Here is a 20,680-nt window from a genome sequence, read left to right as displayed (position 1 = left end):
CCTATTGAAACTTATAAGAAAATCAAAAATCTAAATCTTGAGGGGCCAGTCGTTCAAAGGTAAGCTGATCGGATTTTGGTTATCGGATTGGATCAAATCTTGAAAATGGGTTGGAATCCAATCCTAGTTTTAATCTGGATCAAACCTTCAGTTTGTGTTGTTCAAAACTTGTCAGTAGGATTTGGATAACTTTGATAAAAAAACAAAACACAGGATTATCCTGATCCCAACAGGGGGTAAGATTTCAAGGTGGATTCCAGGAAGAAAATGTAGTAAAACTTTAAAACTGGTCAAACAATACAACATTTGTACCATATAATACACAAACACATATTATTTTATTTGGCTCTTGATTAGTTAAGCTAATTGTTAAAGTAATAATTTAGAAGTAGACATTAGACTACCTATTAAACCTTTCGGTAGCCTACAGTCAAAGTAAAAAAAGATTTAGCCACCATAAAATAATTCCCAAACAGCTGTAAATATCAAACAAAAATATTATATTAAATTTAAAGTGTTTTTTTAATCACTTACAAGACTTTTTACTTCTTATCAATTATAAGAGATGAACCAGTCAAAAGTTCTTCGCGAGCGAACTTTGGTTTCTCGGGTGAGCGCTACGCAAAATTTTTCTGAGAGAATTTTTTTTCCCCCAACTCAGATTTTTTCCATCACCATGTCCTTTTAGGGGCTCCGTAGAGCACTAGTAATCCAGATTTGGGAATCTGAAAAGGTGTGGATCTGGATCAGGGTGATCCAATCCAATTTTGCTTCGAAAAACCGGCACAAAAGTAAAATGGATTACCTGATCCTGGATAGCAAAACATGGGATTTCTAAATCCAGATAATTTTGATCCAGATTAAATGTTTTGAACAACTGGCCTGAAAGATGTAACAAAGACAGCAAACTAATTTAAACCCATCATGATCCAAATATCAAAATTAACATGAGGGCTGTACCTATTACAATCACTTTTGAAAATGAAAGCAAAATGCCAAGCACAAATATTTCACTTCACATCAGCAGACACAAATAGTTGCTATAGCAGAAACAGCAGCTGTCAAATTTAAAGTTCAAACATTTCATTTTGCTCAGTGTCACTGATGTAAAAATAGATCCATAGTTCTTTCTATTTGAAATGGATTTCTATTGGTCAGAAGCAGATGCAACATTTAAAATACTTACATGATAATTATATTTACTGTTATAGTGGAGTTCAAAAGTATATGAGAACACTAAAATCTGGATTATCTAATAATGCCATTTTAAAGCAGTCTCATGACAATTCATAAGTATTTTAAGATTTGCTGAACTAGTTCTGAAAGTATGGGGATGGTTTGCCAAATTAACATTATGACAGTTTGTGCCCAGCCCGATGCATGTTAACATCTCACACACACACACACGTAACAGATAAAGTTACATACTGATGATCTTTCTGAAGTTCTGCAATGAGACCTCATTATCACAGGCCCCTGGTGGGCAAACTTAAATCTTAAAGGAAGAAGGAGACCATCTGGAGCGCAGAGTGTAGAACCAGCCAAGATAGACTCCTTGTCATTTACATAATATGCATATGTAGAGCATAATCTGGTGAAAGGCGATGTATGACAGTTCGTGCTTTTGCTTCATGACTTAGCACTGCAGAACATGAGTCATCCACAAATGCCCATTCCTTGGCCTGTTGTAACACTGCTTCACTCATTACTTCGATGAAAGGGAAATATATTTGCTCTATTTTCTGCTCCGAAACCCACAACTAAAGATCTACTCTGCATGCAGTTCTTCAGGCCACTGTCTCCTGTTGACTGTGAGTGATCTGAGAGTAATCTGTGAGGACACATTTGGCAGAGCGGGTCCATCTGTCTGAGAGGGTAACATGTTGTGTTTCTTGAAGTGCTCCTCTAAAATACTCTGGGAGTTTTTGTCCTTCAGGAGATAAGGCTTGTTATCAAATAAGCATCTTTGTGTGCATTGATTATGGTAGCAAGGCTGATGGTAGAAGGTGGTAGCGGCTGGTGTCTGAGAACATACATACATACAGGACATTATGTTTGGGATGATTTTAGACTCAAAATGATTAATAAATGCACACACACTTATCCATGAACTTGATCAAATTTGCAGACATGTTTTACTATCCACAAACAAATGCCTTTTAAATTGTGTGTGCAAAATACAGAATTACATGAATGTGCAGCGATTTGTACAAATAGAGACATAGTTGTGAATACAAAACTTAAATTTTGTATTAATGTAAGTCAGAATTTGTGCGCGCAACGAGTAAGATGTGCATCTATGGATCCGGTGACGCGCGTTCATTCGTTGACTCGTTTGTGAGTCGATCCTATTTGATTCATTTGGATTTTGAGACTTTCATTTCGCCAGTTTGGCCTTGCAAGGTCCACACACACAGCTGTCTAAGAAAACCTGCTGCCACTAGATGGCAGTATTCTGCCAAAACAGACACCGGCACCGTGAGCGTTATTCTGCCTATAAGACGCTTTATGTGTCCTCGATATAACAACGAGAAAAACGCTTAACAGGCAACGTTAAAAAGCTATTAAGGGCTACTTTGTATAGGCAAGCAGATTAAATCAGGTTATAAACACATTGTTCATCACAACATTTTCTCCCATAGAAAACCATTATAAAATGCTTAATATGCAATAACGCTCACGGTGCCGGTGTCTGTTTTGGCAGAATACTGCCATCTAGTGGCAGAATGTTTTCTTAGACAGCTGTGTGTGTGGCCAAGCCGGCGAAATGAAAGTCTCAAAATCCAAATGAATCAAACAGGATCGACTCACAAACGAGTCAATGAATGAATACGCGTCACCGGATCCACAAATGCACAATTTCTGACTTACATTAATACAAAATCAAAGTTTTGTATTCACAACTATGTCTCTATTTGTACAAATCGCTGCACAATCATGTAATTCTGTATTTTGCACACACAATTTAAAAGGCATTTGTTTGTGGATAGTCAAACATGTCTGCAAATTTTATCAAGTTTATGGATAAGTGTGTGTGCACTTATTAATCATTTTGAGTCTAAAATCATCCCATAATTACAAGCTCACAAGCCAACGGAGAGTTGCTAGACGACCCTGGCTGCAAACTAGATTTGCTGCCGCTAGGGTGCGTCTAGATTTCTAGGCTAGTTTAAGCCAACTTCCAACAATGAATTATATTTTAGAAAATTAAGTTACATGATTATTGTAAAAATTGTGAAGGGTTTTTAGTTAAAATGTTGTGGCAGAAATCACACATTGAATATATTGTGGCTGTCAAAAAAAAAATTTTTTTTCTCATTTTAACGCGTTCAAATATTTAACACAGTTAACACAGCATCAATTTTATTTTCTGTTTGTGAAGCTCAAACACCTTTAAAGCGCTTCAGAGTTCAGACAGCATGCCCGTGCCGCATCAAGCTCTCCGCTTAGCGTCTGGCGGTTCTTTGCCTCCACGTCGTGCATTAAAATTGTTTAATGCACAGCTACCCTTGGATTATCCCTTATATATCCAGAAGGCTATATGTGTGCGTGTGTCGTGACGCCCTTGATTTTGTACAGTCATTTTCCCTGTCTAAAGACATCATCATTCCCTTCAGTTCTCAAAATATGGGTTATTTGGTTTGTGATTTGTGCAAGAAAGCTCAATTTTTTCTCTCTCTCTCTCCAATGCTCCTTGAACGCGTGTGCTTGAATGGAAGTGGCTGCAATCAATGAATGCCGCTCATGCATAGCATTACTTCATACAATCTGATTTGCGCGCTTTTTTGCGCTGTACTGTATGGCCCCTGCCCAGTGAGAGCGCGTCCGCCGCTGCTGCTATGACAACAGCGCGCGCTTTAACTTGTGCGTGATTCACAGCTCCCATTCGCGGTTATCCAGGAGGCTCTGAAAGAAAACCGAGCAACGGTCCCACTCGAGGAAGTTTTTTTTTTTTTTTTTTGGCGTATACTCATACTGTAGTGCATTGACGAATTCACAAACACCCTCCATATCTATTGAGGCACAGCTGGAGTGGCATTTGGCACGTTCACTCGCTCTCAGCTCTCCAGTTTTCACTTTTTAAAGTTTGAGACAGCGTGTCAGCTGAGAGGAAAAGATGGCTTTTCAGAGCGGATATTAAAGGCATTAGGATTTAAGAAACCAGAACGATTGAGGTCACCACTAAAGTGTACATTTCATTCATACGTTATTTTATTTCACCCCCATTTCCATGGCGACGGCACGGCGCGGTCATCGCTAAGCGCTCTGCACTAAGTACGCGAGGGATTTTGTTGTCTACCTGGGGAGGAAATCTGGATTAACAGATGAACTGTAATGGCTAACTAACGCGTTTCTCTTTTGGACTGCTGTGAACGGATTTACACTCCGAGAACTCCGCAGATGAAGATGGTTGTGTGTGGAGGCTGCGCGGCGTCCTGGAGGAGGTGTGTGGTGATGAGTCTCAGACTGCTGTTCCTTCTCCCCGCAGGTCTGCCTGTCCGCAGTCAAGGAGAATCCCAATCCGATAACAAACAGATGGACAATATCACCATTAGACAAGGAGAGACGCTCTTCCTCAGGTAGGCGGTGATGGTTATGCATTTATCATGCTGTCATGTTCCTGCGTGAAAAGAGCAGCTGCACTGTTTTGCATGACGTTTGTCACCTGATATATATTTTTAATAGATTTATATGTATATTTTAAAGAAAGAAAGAACTCACGTGGCTTAGTTAGCTTTAAAATTAGTTTAAATGTCATAAAGGGTTGGTGCAGAAACTCTAGACTATTTCTACCCAGTACTTGAAAACTTAAGTTTGAGTGCTGGACTAAATCTTTAATTAAATTCAACACCTGCAGTTCATTGCACTTTCAGCCACTTTTAATGTCATTACAGATGAAGAAAAAGTAAGTTCAAACTTGGAAATCTTATAAAATTACAAATTACATTTGTGGCATGGGGGAAAAAAGTTTCATTCCAGAATAATGTGCAATATTGGAAAATATATCCACCAAATATGCACCAAAGTTTGACATGTCAAAGGTTTAAGAAAAAAACTATATTAGCCACTTTTCAAATAGTGCATTGCCTTCTTTGAGGCCCGGTAGTTCCCAATTACTTTGTTAGTCTATTAAACCTTCTAAAGGCATTGTTTATTATACAAATAATTATTTTAAGCAGTTTGTGTGTAACTAATTGTGTTGTGTGTGTACTTAGCCATAGTTTGTGGATGAAATTGTCCCCCAATGTGAGGTAAATGTGACAAACCTCCCTTTGGGCATGTCCTCAATTGGAAAAAATATGCATAGCTGAGAAAGTGTGTGTGTGTGTCAGATTTTGCCTATATTGGAGGGAACAAATGTCCCCACAGGGATAGTAAAACCTGAATTCAGCTACATTGTGGGAACTAGCTAACACTTTCACTGGGGAAAACAACTTAATGAGCATATTAAACAATGTCTTAATGAAAATGTAAAAATTCAAAACTGTGTGGTTTGCTTTAGAGTTAAGGGGGAGCCCTGTTGTAACACGGGGTCAGTTGTAACACTATCAGTTCAACAAGTCAGAAAAGAGCTATGGGGATGTCATCAAAATATCATACACTCCTATCACCTGTTTTGACCTCACGGGAGAAGTGCATGTGACTGAGCAACATTTATAGATTTAATGACCATTTTGTTCTCGATTTTTTTGCCTAGCAATTATTGTATTATAGAATAATTTGACTTGCATAACTTAAAGTATGTTTCTATAGTTCAATTAGATGCTTTACATTCATGCTAACTTCAAACCCACATGCTAAAACAGTTAGCTATCGCTATTTTTGGGGTGGTTGTAAGAGTTCATTAAAGGTTTCATGAACTGGCTTTTTTATTTGTAAACTGTTGTCTGAGGTCAACTTATGATGTTTATGTGGTATTTACATTCAAAAACATCATAATGAATAAGTAATAGGCTATATTCTACCGTGGTTTTGAGGCTCTCTCAAGAAACACTCTGTTTTGATGGGCGTGCTGCACTGAAGACTTGGAAGTAAACGCCCATGGCTAGAATTGGATAACAGTTTTGCATATTTAATGAGCTTCGGCTCCCCAGTGAGTACATGAGGAATTGTTTTAAAAGCGTGTGGAGAAACGGCAACCGAAATGATTCGTCCCACAGGGCTCACAAAATGTTTTTATCAAACAAACAATTATTTATCTCTCATCCACCCACGATTGATTGGAATGTTATTTTTGTATTGCTTGGCCCGCCCGATTGGTGGCTATAAGCGCGAACCATGCATCACACACACACACCAAGTATGTTGCAGACTGCATGATCAAAACTTCCGCGATTGTATTTTTTCTTCAAATAGCAAGTCAAGAGAGTGAACGCACATCAAGAAAGGAATGTTATTTCACTATTTAAGATAGCCCGTCAGCAGGCCGGGCTTACGTTTTAGTAGCCTGTCTGAAAAACACATAGCCCCGGGACGTTGGGCTTTGCGAGCCTCAGCCCATTCATGTCTGAGTCTATTCCCGAATCGCAATGAACCAACAAAACCACAAATAAAAGATTCTTCAGCCTTTGACAGCGTGCTAATGTTCAGTTACACACGTACACATAATCAATAGATACCAAACGATCTGTAACAATGCAATACTATCACATATAAAAAAATATTTTTTCTCACATTAGTGTGTTGCTTCATACGTTCATGCAATCTCATCCTGTCTGCAAATCCAGTCTCTTGTTTACAAATGAATCTGTGGTTAAATGAAGGAACAAACGTGCAGTCTTCTCCACGTTAGCTGGATATTCATTAAAAATAAAGTTCCCTATCAATCACATCCTCTGTTAAGGCAAAGTCACAAAGTTTTGTCTTGCACATCTAGAGATTTATGTGTTTTGATCGTAGTATATGCACGTCTTCTAATCAGATAAAAACATTATCCGCCTCAATTGTGCAATTTTTTTGAATTTTTGTGCTTAGTGTTTCCATCCAGAGTTTTTTCTTTGTGATATCGCAAAATTCACATAAAAACAGGTGCATGGCAACAATAGCTAGTGACTGAATGTGATTGGAATCGCAATAAGCAGGCATGTAAACACCTTCATTTTTCACGTTTTCTCTTCTCCAAATTGCTAAACTACCTCTGTCAACACAACTCACTGCACAGTCTCTACTCCGTATCTTCATCCAGATGGAGAATGCAATGGCAGCGTAGGCAAACCCGGAATTATGATGTTCATCATGGTGCCGAATTATATCCAGTACATCCATAAAAATGGATTTTGAATTTGATGCGAGTAGATTTAAACAATGGGTGGTGACATGCATAGGCCTACTGTATGCCTGAGTGTAGTAAAAACCATACTTATTAGCAAATAATGATAATTGCATATAAACTGGAGTGTAGAGTTCTCCTCGGGTTACTAGTCTCGCGTAGCCAGACCTTCAGACTGACGGCAGAAGGTCTCTATCGCAGCTTTCATTGGTCAAGACTGCCTAAGAGGACATTTGACTGATGTGTAACTCAACCAATCACAGTTCGTTTTGTTCCGTGACATGTGAAGTCCATGTCCCTGCAATAACAGACCGGAGTGCATCTATGATTTATTCATTCAAGAACGTTGTGCTTTTTGTTGAAGTTTACTGCAAAAATGAAGTTTACTGCAGCAATGGAGCCGCGATTTCCACATACTTTTGAAAATCCAGTGTTTAGTTGATCCTGGTAAGCGCTCATTGTCACAGTTGTAAACACGACAGCGTTCTTCTTCCACTAGGGAGTTTGGTGTCAGGGCATTTGTTTCCAGGCGGACCATTAAAGAATGGGAACACACACATCTCACGGACATCCTGTAGAATTCAACCAATCAGATGACGACTTCGAAACTCCTTAAGTGTTTCCAGAAAAGTGTGCCGTATGCATCAGACGTCCAGCCAACGGTCCGAGTAAGACCTTACTCTGATTATTAGAAATAATCGCATTATTGGTGCACATTTAAACATAGTCATTGTTACATCTATCCCCAGTTAGTGTTCTCACCCTAGTGAGGTAGGTTGTAACAACAGAAGAGTATTTGACATTATCTCACATAACCTGTGATTTTGTAGTACACATCCAAGTATGTTTTATTTGTAGACAAATGTGGCTACCGTGTATCAAAGTTTGAGAGATCTAGCACGAACAACCACTGAGTTACTGATGCTCAAATAAAGTGTCACCATCCCCGTTCTCCCTCTATTATCACTAGTTCAGAATAAAAACAATAAAAGTCAATGGTAAGTCCCCACAATGACAGAAAAACAAATGTGTCTGTATGAGTTTGGGTGCTTGTGTGGCAAAGTTGCACACAAAATTAGCCAGGCTAGTTGTTTTGGTCACTAATGTTGTGTATGTCTTAATGGAGGGACTAACATTTCTCACGACTAACAGGATTACACCCACTTTAATGAAGCTTAACATCTGTGCAGGGAAAAAAGTAATGAGATCACTGATTGACAAGATTTATATACAACATTTCTGGCTGTTTTTAAACAGTATTAAACATTTAGCCATGTAGTCATCAGTGTTTGCAATTGGAGAGATGCATTTGAGGCATGGAAAAACAATCATCTCTGTTCCACGCAGTGAAGACAAGAAGACCAAACCTTTTTTTACAGATTCAAGCTTGGTTTGTTGTTGTTGCCTTCTTGGCTATACATTAGTTTCATATTTAGTGTTTTGGCCAGTATAAGTACATTCCCAATAGATATAATCAAGTCCCATCCTACATTGTCCGAAAAGCCGGTTCACTTGGTCACAGTACTGTACATCACAATAGGGAAGAAAACACTATTGAAACGTCTGTTTCATGGCAACTTGTAGGCCATGATTTCACTATTTTGAGAAAGTAGACATTTCAAAAAGCCCCTTATTATGTTTGGCCAAAGCTGATGTTGTGATTGGTCAAGACAACCTGCATTAATTAATTATATTTATTTAACAACAAAGCATAAAAACCTCTGACATTACATTTTTTTATGAATTAAATGTTTTCTAAATGTTCCAAATGTTACTGTATTGCTTTTAGTTATATGGCAGTTCATTTTTCAGTGAGCTGAAACTAGTACTGGGTATCTAAAATAATATTCCAGCTTCCTGTATTGTTAAATCAAATTTGTCCACACACACATATATGCATATTAGGGGTGGCCGATATACTGTAGAGATGATTAACCGGTGGAAATTTGTCAACCGGTATAGATTTTGGACTATCGCCTCTATCGCGGTTACACTCATGTGACGTGCTGTGCTGCATGGTCACAAAAGCTTATCGTTGTCATCAGAGGCGTAAATCGCGGGGGGGACAGGGGGGACAGAACCCCCCCAATCTGAGGGCTGTCCCCCCCTAAAAACCATGCTGAGTATTGTAAATAATATAACAATATATACTTAATATAAATGTGTAAGTAGTGAAACAATACAAACGCAAACGGGACAAATGCGTTTTAAGTTTAGAAACATTTTGAGTCCCCCCCCCCCCCCCTTGCCTCACAGTGGTTTGATCCACCGTGCACCTCAACTAACGTTACATAGAACGTAGAAAAACTACCACACAAGTTTGGGGAGAGAACAAGGCTCTTCGGACAGCAGTTGTGAAACACCAGTAGTAGCTGTCAAGTAGGGCTGCTCGATTATGGAAAAAATCATAATCACGATTATTTTGGTCAATATTGAAATCACGATTATGTAACACGATTATTTCACATGACTTTGGGAATATGTTGCATTTATTAAAAATACACCTTTCAACAATTCAATTGAAATTGTAACATTTGTTGTACTTTTTGAACTATTAAAATAAATAATATAACATATATTCAAATCAAAGTATAAAAGTATTCACGTAAAAATGATAACCACAAATAAATAAGATCAACAGTAAGTTTCGGCTAGATATGCTTTTCAGGTACGTCTAACATTAGTTTTCAGGTACAGAAATGTATCAAAAGTAAAATAACATTGCATATTTAAGTGCATAAATTAAAGATTAATTCTATTAAACTTACTAAAGCTATTCAATCAAGAGCGGTGAGTGATGTCCTTGTCTTTTGTTGTTTGACATTAAACAGACAGCAGTAAAGGCTACTGCCCCTTTAAGAGGATATGCGTCGTCTTTCTCGACTGTATAAAGTTCACTTAAGGCATATACAGACGTATGTCTGCTAGGATACTCATCAATATGGACATGTTGACATACGTTTTGTGTGAGTTTGTCCGTTCAAGAGCAAGACTTCAAAGAGAACTCAATATTTGCGCGCTGTGAGACGCACATTTTCTCACAGCGCGCGCGTCTTCTCATTCGCGTCTTCTGGCACTAAACCCGGGTGAAGACGGCGAAATGGCAGCACTCGCATGCATTGAAAGTTTACAAAGAGAGAATTATTTGAAAAATATGAAGGAAAAAAAGGACGTTTACACGGCATCCCTGCTCTCGTCAGTTTTTGTTTCTTTATTAGATTGTCATAGGTCACTCTGTGTTTTTTCAAGTGGTTAAACAAATTCGTGATGTTCCCTTGCGTTGCAGTCACTACCAAATACCATGTAGCAAATCTTGCACGTAGCATGTTTCTGCTCGTCGTCTGATTCCTCGAAGCCAAACTGTTCCCAGACAACGGAGTTGGTTTTGCCTTTTTTGCTCACCAAACGCTGCTGTAACTGCCCTCCTTCTGCCATCTTTACTCGCGCAGAGTTTTTAAATTCCAGCGGATGATGTGCACACGAGTCACGAGCATTTTTTTTACGGTCTATGGTCACGAGACTCACGAACTGAGAGAGTTTGTGGCTTCGGGAGGGGCGGATGTGCGCGTGCGCGATTCATTCAGAACGCAAGACAAAATAAGACTGTTCTTGCAAAACTGAACATGGCAAAATAATCGTTTTTTCTCGATTGTACTATTTTGGTGATCGTTGGGAGGCAAAATCGAAATCGAAATCGAAATTCGATTAATTGCACAGCCCTACTGTCAAGGCTATTTTATTCACTTTAAACGTCAGGTGAAGTGATTCTTTTCTCTTTAATACAGATTAGGCAAAACACTGTTAACATCACTTGCCCACCGCCCCGCTCCGCTGTACAGTAATAAAATCATTGAGTTCCGTTAGAGAACTGACAAAACAATTAAAAACTGAACGTGTCTGCTCAATACAGCACGAGCCGAACGAGCAAACAGCTGACAGACAAGATTATCGAAGATTTGGTTTCAAAGCGTAAAAGCGCCTATTTAAGGGAGTGTGTCATTGGACTGTTTTGTTGTTGTGTTTTTCATTACGAATAATAGGCTAATGAACCCAAAATTCAAGCAACCCGCCCCCGAATTCTAAAAATGGGCTAATTCTAAACCGTAAGTTCAGTCAGATCTGTGTAGTGTTTTGCTCAATATGATAATCAGTGGCAGATCAGAGGCTTGCTGCAGTCGAATATCTAAATATCTGAATATCATAGTATAAAATACTATGTGGAGGACGCAAGATAATTTAATAATTATAATATGACTGCGTGGTGAACCTTAAAGCTACACTGTGTGATATTTTCCCCCATCTAGTGGTGAACTTGTATATGACCATCCAGTGAATTTTAGTTTCTGTTCTGTTCAATTCCGATTTCGTTTTAACTCCTACGGTGGCCGATTTAGTCCAAGATTAATATGGCTTCCAGTTCGACCTCGTCCACATTCGACACGGTGCCTGTGGGATATTCTGTGCGCAGTGGGATGGTTGGAACTCAACTGGCCTAATTATTCGGCTAGAAAGAACTGCAGCTAATCCAGAGTGAACTTTGATGATAGTAATGTTTATTCAGTCATCCAATTGCAAGGCATAAACAGGTTTGCATGGATATGTACATAAATGTGGTTTCTGTGAGAGAACAAATTAGGATGGTAAATATACATGATAATGACATGACAGAATATACACAGTTAAGAACTGTATAACTATACTTATAAGTTACATTTGCATAATGTAACCGTAAACCAGAGCTTATTGTACCACATATAGGCGCTAAATGCAGCTGCATTAAAAGGAGCGGAGCTGCCGCTGCTGCTGCTGCTAACAAGCGGTGTCCGGTTACAAAAGTGTGTGCGCAGGTTTAGCTCTGTATAACAAGTGTTAATATGCCGATCAGACCTGATACATATTTCCATCAACATACATTACAAGCAAATAATTTCTATAAACGAATAAACATTGTTAATAACTGAATGACTATTCAAATAGGTGAGCATTACGCTATTGTATGTTGACACAAAAATACTTCTGAGGTAACATCAACTGAATTACATGATGACACACTCTGAAACACATCCACAATGACAATAACTATTATTACTTACGGAGTTATTAACGCACAGAAATACCACACAAGGAAAAACAGACTTTTGAGGAATAAACAAGCCAGGAAAACTCTGTATAACTCTGTTACTGGAGCTGCTGAGATGAAAACTCTCTGCGCATGCACCAGACAAGTATGAACAAGTTGACGCGCACAGTGTTAAAACCATAGACCGAAAAAAAATAGGTTAAAACCGGTTAAAACGCGAAAGGTGAAGCTTGAATTTACGGGTATGTCCCTCTTTGGCTAATGTACTTTCAAGATGGAGGGGCAACATGGCGACCACCGTTAGATCCCATTACCTTATGTATTTTCAATGGCATATTATAAACTTACGAGAATACTTTATTACTTGAAAGAAGTAAATATACATTAATGAGCACATATATTTTATTGCATATATATATTGAAAGAACTAAGTGTTTTTAGCTAAGAATAGACTAAAAAAGTTACACAGTGTAGCTTTAATCGTATTTAAACTACTATCGCTCTGTGTTGTTGGTCAGATAAAATGACAGAGAAAAGAAAAACGGACATTAATAATTTTTCAGTACACCAAAACGCCAAAAAAAAAAAAAAATTTGTGGTACACATATCCTCACAAGTACGATTTTGGCTGTATTATTTGTGTCCCCTTCAAAAATTGCTCTTGAGAAATTTCATGTTTATTGTCCCCCCCAACTTTTAGATGAAATTTACGCCCCTGGTTGTCATGCGTTTTTAAGCATTTTAAACAGTTGAGCATAATTAGCAGTGAAAGACAACTCATTTTGCGATATGCTCGCTCTCTCTGAGAGACTCTGACAGCGCTGTCTGAGAGATTCGTGACATGAAGTCACTGCTCATAGAGCGTGTGAGAACTGAACTGAGTGCTTTTTTGCCGCTTAATTGTAGCCTGGAGGCCAGCCAAACTTAGCCCCGCCCATGCGCCCACAACATTCAAGGTCGGGAAGTTCGGTCTGGACTTGATCCGTTGTGGAGCAACTATGCTCGTCCCAGAGCTGTTCGGACCTATCAAATTGTCAGGGCGGGCTTTATACGATGATGGACAGATGATCAACAGCAGGGCCGTTTCTAGCCGTTTTGATTCCCTAGGCGAAATCCTTATTGCACCCCCCCAGCCAAATCTTAAAAAGCAACATGGTATTACTGGTATTAATTTGAATCCTTATTAACAAATACATACATAGGCTACATACCATTTTGGAACTGTAATCCTTATTAACAAATATATACAAATACAATTTGAAAACTACGTATAAAAGCTGTTCCAGTCACATGAAAGTAACAAGAATAAATACTGATTCAGTGCGGCCTTTGTTTCTCATTGACGCTTGAACTTCCCCTTTAAATAACGCAACGCTATGCCCTGTACGACACTATTAGAACTGAATGTATCGATTCAGCTTTCAACACCACCGATAAAGATGCATTAAATTCGACAAGGCGGTTTAATAAAGGATAATAAATATTGTGAATTAGCACATTTATTATACTATTTTTAAATTGGTCGTTGAAGTTTTAAATGGGACAATTACACACTGATCCTTTAACAATGCATTAGCGCAAAAACACACACCTTTTGGAGGTGCAAGTAAGAGAAGAAAGCTTAATAGTCTAAATATAATGATATCATGAAATGCTAAAGTGAGTGTGGTTAGTCTATATCTTGCCTCTATAATACACATCGAGCAATATTACACTATCTGCCCATTTCACAGCGTGATTTCTCGACTGCCACAAATACGGCCCTAACAAAATACAGATTTGTGCACTTTTTAATTGTACCTGTTTTTTTTAATTGGCCTTTGAATTTAGCTTTATTGTGTGGTTAAAAAAAGCATTACCGTGCCAAAGCTTTGACCAAGCTCTTTGATCTAATGGTGTTTAGCGCTCCAAATGCAAACTTTACATGCAACATTCAGACAGTAATTGACAGTACTCTGATCAAATAGTGTTAGGGGAACCAGTGGGGGCGGCAATCATATTTCAGGGTGGCCTTGACACCCTTTACACACACACCTGATTTGCGTTCATTGGCGCTCCTTCAGCTGATGCCTAAAAAACGGCCCTGATCAACAGTGACGTAATCATCCACATCACCAAAGAGCGCTTGGGTTGAATTAGTTCTAATCCTAAACGGAAAACTTGTTCGTATATGTATTCACCTTTACTATTTCTCGCAAAAATGATGAGTGTGTTGGTAAGTATCCTTAAATTCTTTTTACAACACGTTTAACATCGTTTACACTCATCTTCGTCGCTCAACACGTCACTTACTCTGTTGCTCTGATTGGTTGTAGGTCTGTCCAATTGAGTGCAGAGACATTTTCTTTCCTGGTTCAGTTGAAACGCCCCATAATCACAGCCCAATGGAGCAGTATCAGACTCCTATTCTGACTAGAATCTGAGTATGACGACGGCAGGCAAGCCTAATTGGGCTTGAATGGTTAAATACACATACCTATGTGCCAAATTGACCATGCAGTCGCAAGTAAAACCGTCATTTATGTCTTAAGTGTACGTTAACAGTTGAGAGAGAAAATGCAGGTATATATTGGATCTTGCAGTCAGTCTTAAAGTGACAGCGTCCAAATTTACCTGCTGTCATTATTAATACCATTCAAAAGACAACAACAACAAAAAATAAAAATTTCTCACAGCTCTTGACTGCATCACTTTTGTAACTTTAATAAGAATAAATGTACATTTAATTTACACAGTAAAGACTATGCATTGTTTTTTCATACAATTTCTTATTTCTAGTGCTTGAAGTTTTTCAGGTTGGTCTATTTTTCTTGTTTTTGTTTTCTTTAGGGCTGTAATCAACCAAAGAAAATCTTGGTCGACTGAAGTCCTGACATTTTCGACTAAAAATGACGTTAGGAAAAAAAACGTTAAATTAATTAGCTGCGCACTGTGCGCAGTACTTGGTAGCCTTGTTGTCTGCCTAAATGAATTATAAATAAACATAAAAAAGGCACGTCCACTTTAATAAAAAAATGAATATTTATTAAACAATCCAGATCAAGAGCAGAAAAAACGCTCTCACAATTAAATAAATACAGCAAACTAGCCTACTTCAATCTGTCTCTCTTCTCCAGTGGGTTGGGCTAATCCAAAAGAAGTGAAAGGGGGGTGTTCTGAAGACAGACTGTTACCTCTGAAAACACCCCCATTAGCGATAAGTGCTTTCCACAAAACTGATGAAATGAACGCGGCAAAAAATCGACCAATCAGAATTTTTGTCGAGACAGAACTCATCGACTAATAATCGACTGGGAGTTTACAGCCCTAGTTTTCTTTGCTCTTTATCACGGTGTACTTCAGTAAGCTTGTGAGTTTTTTTTAGGCTAGTATTAGTTTTTTTTTAATTATATTAAAAATGGTGATAAAACTTAAGAAATTTCAATGGTCTCAAAAAATGTTGACATCATAAATTTCTTATTTAAAGCTACACTGTGTAACTTTTTTAGTTTATTCTTAGCTAAAAACACTTTGTTCTTTCAAAAAATATATGTGCTCATTAATGTATATTTACTTCTTTCAAGTAATAAAGTATTCTCGTAAGTTTATAATATGCCATTGAAAATACATACGGGTGAGGGGTTTGAATGCGGGTCGCCATGTTGCCCCTCCATCTTGAAAGTACATTAGCCAAAGAGGGACATACCCGTAAATTCAAGCTTCGCCTTTCGCGTTTTAACACTCGATGGCACCGTGTCGAATGTGGACGAGGTCGAACTGGAAGCCATGTTAATCTTGGACTAAATCGGCCACCGTAGGAGTTAAAACGAAATCGGAATTGAGAGGAACAGAAACTAATATTCATTGGATGGTCATATACCTTTTCACCGCTAGATGGTGGGAAATATCACAGTGTAGCTTTAAAGCAAAAATAACTATAGTGATATATATATTGTTATTGTGAAATAAAATTACTAATTTCTTGATTATAAGATTTTGGTCATATCGCCCACCCCTAATGCATAAATATGTGCATTATATATAAACCTTGTATGAATGGTGCAGCAGTTTCACTGATACATTGCCAGTCATTGTGACAGCTACACAGTTTACAGTTATTGGTGTCATCGTAGCCTGCGGCCCAAGGTGATGTTTTCAGCCATATCTTCCCCTCAGGTAAACATTAGTAGAAAACGAACTCTGGCAGTTCCAAATTAATCTTAGGCCAAAAACATAGCAAGCTTATTACATTGAAAATAAGATTCATTGCGCAAGTCCTCAATTGCATGGGCTAAATTAAAGCCCTCTTATGGAAATATGTGACAAAAATTTGAGGGCAGTGAGTGGGTGTTGAAGTGCCGCACTGTCTGGAGAGGATTATGGAATATGGCAATTTATTTGATGGAAGAAGAAGAGGAGAATGGTTATGGTTTAAAAGGTGAAATTGATGAGCTACAGGAATACAAAAAAGAAAGCACAATGAACAATTAATACAAACAGACGCTCATTACCAAATGCACAAACAAGAAAAAGTGGTCACATGAAAACACTACAGTTCAGAGATGACAGGTCAGTATGGTTTAAGCAATTAAAAGACGACAAGTTAATGAGGAACACAACTTAAGCTGCCATTAAGTTCACTAGCGGTGTGAGTCTTGCAATGCTAGCTTTAGATTTGCAGTGAGTAAAGCCAGTTTTCCCTTGAGATTTGTGATTGCCATGGTTGAAAATCTGTTAGGAAAGGCGCTAGGAAGACAATATCTTCCCTGACAAATGCCTGTTTTGTTTGTTGCAAAAAAAGAAATGAACTGTATCATATGAGAACTACTACCTAGGGTATAAACCAACAATCCAAACATGTCGAACTTAATGAATTTCCACATGCTGCACAGTTGCCAACATTTTAAAACCAAGTACTGTAGATAAGTCTAGCCAATATCAAGAACCCAGATTAATTAGTAAGATTAGTGGTTTATATTAAAGAATTATGGGCTCTATCATACACCCGGCACAATACAAGTGGTTTTTGCTAGTTTCAGCCGATACAGTTATCATTTTCATCATCACGTTGTTTAAATAGCAAATGCACTCACGTCCATCCGTTCGTCCATGGCCCTGCTGGTCTGAAAACCAGGTGTGTCCAGCAGGCTAGTGCACAATTCAGAATTGAATTGAGAATGACTCCTGAATTCCAATTCAATTCTTGAATTTGAATTGATGTCAAAAACAGGATCTAGAATTACAATACGAATTTGAATTAAAGGAAGCAGAATTCAATATAAATTCAAAGAAATTCATATACATGTCCATCTTGCCATAGCATCTTTAGTGTTGCAGGAAAGATCTTCAGACCAGAATGGTGCAGACTCAATATATAAAACATTTGAAGAGCTATTGAGAATTAGATGTAACAGTGTTGCTCAGTGAGTTTTGCATTGGAATAAACGATAACTGCATTTACAACGACTTTGTGTTATTTGATTACTTTGAAATGAAAATAACATTGGAACAAAACTAGATAAACAACATTGAGGGGGTAATTTATTTCGAGAATTTGATCATCTATATTTTAGAACAAAATGTATGCAGTGTTGAGGAGTGACACATTTTTTTAAAGATCATTCACTGCATGTTACATGTTTCTGCGCCAATTTATAAATACAAAAATATTATTGGGTGGATGGATTCAACCAATGAGAAAAATAGAAAAAAATGGGGAATCTGCACACCAAACAAATGCAAAGTTCAAGGTCCTTTGAACAAGACTCTTAGTGCACTTTGATATTTTATTTTTCACTTTTTATGTAAATCTTCAGTAAAAATCTTGTTCAAAGGACCTTGAACTTTGCATTTGTTTAGTGTGTGTGTTCCCCATTTTTTTCTATTCTGTTCCAAACTAACCCATAATTTTCTACACATGGAACATGAAGCTAAAAAAACATACAATTAAGACAGCATTTAAAGGAACACGCCGACTTTTTGGGACTTTAGCTTATTCACCGTATCCCCCAGAGTTAGATAAGTCCATACATACCATTCTCATCTCCGTGCGTGCCATAACTCTGTCTGACGCACCCACCGCTAGCCTAGCTTAGCACAAAGACTGGAGGTAAACGGCTCCAGCTAGCCTACTGGTCAATAAGTGACAAAATAACGGCAACATTTTCCTATTTACATGTTGTGATGTGTATAGTTACGTTGTGTACTAAGACCGACGGAAAATGGGTGTGTCAGGGTGTGTCAGACAGAGTTATGGCACGCACATGGCATGTGCGTCATGTTTTGACGCAAATCGACCCGAGGTTCGAATCTACCTTTTGCTGAACTCGCTCTACTCGCTTTTCCCATCACTTATCAGATCGGCAAAGCATTTATTTTCAATAAAAATTAAGAAAATATTAGAAAAGTGGAAATAAAGCGTCTTACATGTGTTTAATAAAAAGTGTTTATCGTTTAGGGGTAGGTAAACAGACATGTGCTGAATTAGAGACAATAAAAGTGAGAGGGTCCAATATCATTGATCCTAAAAAATGGGCGGTTCTTGTCCCACCCACATCCAATGGTTCCGACGCCCATGCTTACCGGTAATTTACCAGTAAAGACCGTATGTGTGAAAAGGGCTAATGATGACAGAATTGTCATGTTTGTGTGAACTATCCATTTTTAAGACACACCAAATACTAAAGAGTTCTTTAGAAATAAAAAAAGAATCAAATAAAATAACATAAAATGTGTTCTGTTGCAAGCTGGCATACTTGATCTCATGTTTTTTTCATGGTTTATTGTTGAGCTGTCAAGCTGTTGACAGCTGATGTGTTGAAGTAGTCAGTTCCTGACTTATTCTTTGTGTCCTGGAAGTCCTCACATGATCCTTATAAAGGTGTTTAACTGACAAAATACGTTTACTTGCTCCTATTTGAGAATAGGAATATATTTCACTATATTGATGAATATTTTGAATAAAAAGGAAAAATGAATAAACTGCCTTTGTGGCTGTAATGTGTCATGTGACAAGCTTGACACGTCGGCATGGGAATGATGAGGTGATTCATTAAAAATAATGGTTGCCTTAAAAAACTTGTGCTGGGGGCTCAGATAGAATCATTTAAATGTACGTGTGCAAGGGTTAATTGATCCTGGCCCTTGGTGTTTTAATGTAATCACCTGGGTCTGTCGTCTTGGACGGAGACAGCGCTCACTTTTTCACTTGTGCTGGCTGAAAGGCTTGTGATTTATTGGCGTGCTGCTTGTATAGCTTGTTAATACCACCGAGAGCTGGAACGCTGGCCTTGTGCTACTTGTTGAAGCTCAGAGACGCCAATTTCCTTTCTCCCAGCATTTTCACTCTCAACATGGAGCAAAATAACATCTCTGAGATTTACCTCAGCATTTTAGTATGTGCCTAAACAGCATGAAAACACCCGTACCAGCATCTCACGGCGCTTTCTGGAGAACACTGCTCTCGTGTTTGCAGGAGGAGTGCTCCTGACTTAGTCTTCTGTGATATAATCTCCCAGCCACTTGTCTGTCTGTTGTTGTTGACACCTGATATATCTGCTGTCGTTATCGCCAGCCTCCCAAATGCTGGTGGATAAAAGCAAATCCCTGCAATTTCCGAAGAGTCCACCAAGTTTAACCTGCATATCAATGCAATATTCTCTCTCTGTGTGGAAGGGTGTGTATTAGGGCTGCATTATTTGCTCAAACAATCATATTCTGATTATTTTGACAAATATTGTAAATGCAATTTGAACTGGGATATGATAAACATTTATAACCCCGTTTTGCTGTTGTTTGGGGGTATTTATACTCCATCATTGATTGGATGAGTGTGAATGCCCAGGAAGCATTTATGAAGTTCAGTATATCTCTATTAGCAGTGTTTGGTTCGTTACTCAAATTTTTTTAAATGTATTACTCCGTACTCCTTTCAAAAGCAATATTACTTTATTTATTACTCCCTATCAACTGCGCTACTAGTTATATAGTGGGTGTGGATGTGACCGTGTGAGGCTGTGTGCGTGCAAGTGTGTGCATGTGTGTATGTGAGGCTGCGTGCGAATGTGTGTACATTATTGTAACTTAAGTACACTACACTTGTAACTTATGTACACTACAGTTTCATGCACTTTTAGTATTTACTAGTGTTTGTTAGTTCTAAATGCCCCTGTCGTCTGCTGTGTCTAAGTTGTGTTTAATGTTTGCTACATTCAGGAAGTGTACTTTCTTGGAGCAGGTAAAAATATAAAGAAATTCATAAATCTGACTGCTTGTATTCACTGACAAAAATGTAGCCATGTGCAGTAATATTGAAAATCGAGGTTGGAGTGCATTGTGATCAATCGGATTGA

The 20,680-nt window shown here is 38.2% G+C and overlaps 1 protein-coding gene across 14 annotated transcripts in view; it reads left to right on the top strand.

The window, feature by feature from the left end:
- Positions 1–20,680, top strand: part of ntm (neurotrimin) — a 633,991-nt gene that overhangs the window by 355,571 nt on the left and 257,740 nt on the right. For 8 of the 14 annotated variants that reach the window (XM_079804856.1, XM_079804854.1, XM_079804858.1 and 5 more), the window contains exon 2: positions 4,490–4,580. In XM_079804856.1, coding sequence (XP_079660982.1) covers positions 4,490–4,580 — 91 coding nt within the window. Of the gene's footprint in view, positions 1–4,015; positions 4,581–20,680 lie in introns of those variants that run through there. The other 6 variants (XM_079804855.1, XM_079804852.1, XM_079804863.1 and 3 more) reach the window with 2 other exon arrangements.

Source organism: Gobio gobio (genome assembly GCF_949357685.1).
Source record: "Gobio gobio genome assembly, chromosome: 22".
NCBI classification, from domain to species: Eukaryota; Metazoa; Chordata; class Actinopteri; order Cypriniformes; family Gobionidae; genus Gobio; species Gobio gobio.
Note: the sequence above shows the minus strand (reverse complement) of the source record. Positions and strands in the feature narration are given on the sequence as shown.